The sequence below is a fragment of the Vavraia culicis genome, assembly GCF_000192795.1.
Source record: "Vavraia culicis subsp. floridensis unplaced genomic scaffold supercont1.332, whole genome shotgun sequence".
Taxonomy (NCBI): domain Eukaryota; kingdom Fungi; phylum Microsporidia; family Pleistophoridae; genus Vavraia; species Vavraia culicis.
In genome coordinates, this window is record NW_007360935.1 from 1 (window position 1) to 567 (window position 567).

The 567-nt window shown below is 35.3% G+C and overlaps 1 protein-coding gene across 1 annotated transcript; it reads right to left on the reverse strand.

The window, feature by feature from the left end:
- Positions 1–138: 138 nt before the first annotated feature.
- Positions 139–567, reverse strand: VCUG_02769 (uncharacterized protein; the record flags this gene model as incomplete). The annotated part of the gene is made up of 1 exon (XM_008077590.1): positions 139–567. A coding segment is annotated over one exon (421 nt), but the record flags the coding sequence as incomplete, so codon positions are not given.

Here is a 567-nt window from a genome sequence, read left to right on the forward strand (position 1 = left end):
AAAACAGTTAGTAGAAAGGAATGACCTGATGTTGCAGTTATATTCAAAAGCGCTGTTTTGGTATACTATCCATTCATGCACCCGTTTTTGAAAAACGGGATAGCGCAGCTAGTGATATAAATAAAATTCAATAAGCACCAAAAGTTTTATTCAATAACCATAAGAGTCGCAGCGTCGATGATCACCGATTGACTGATCGAAACAAGCGCAAGACGTTCAAGCGATGTAAAATCAATGTAAAGTGCAAGGCTTTGTATAAAACAATGGATTTCGGATGTAGTCCTCGATGTTTTATATTCGTTAATTTGATCATCACTGCACTCAATTAATAGTTCGTGTAATCGTATCTTATCTCTCTGTGCTTGTAAATTGATATTGATCGGTTGTGAACACCGTATTTTAAGTACTTCGAGAGATGGTATCGATAATAAAATACTGTTAAAATCATATAGGAACTGTGCATCAATCACCAAAACTTTCAGATTAATATTCGATCGAGCAACAATCAACGGATTGATTTCGTGTTTTTTCATCAGATTTCTATCCATCGTATCCAGGTCAGTAATG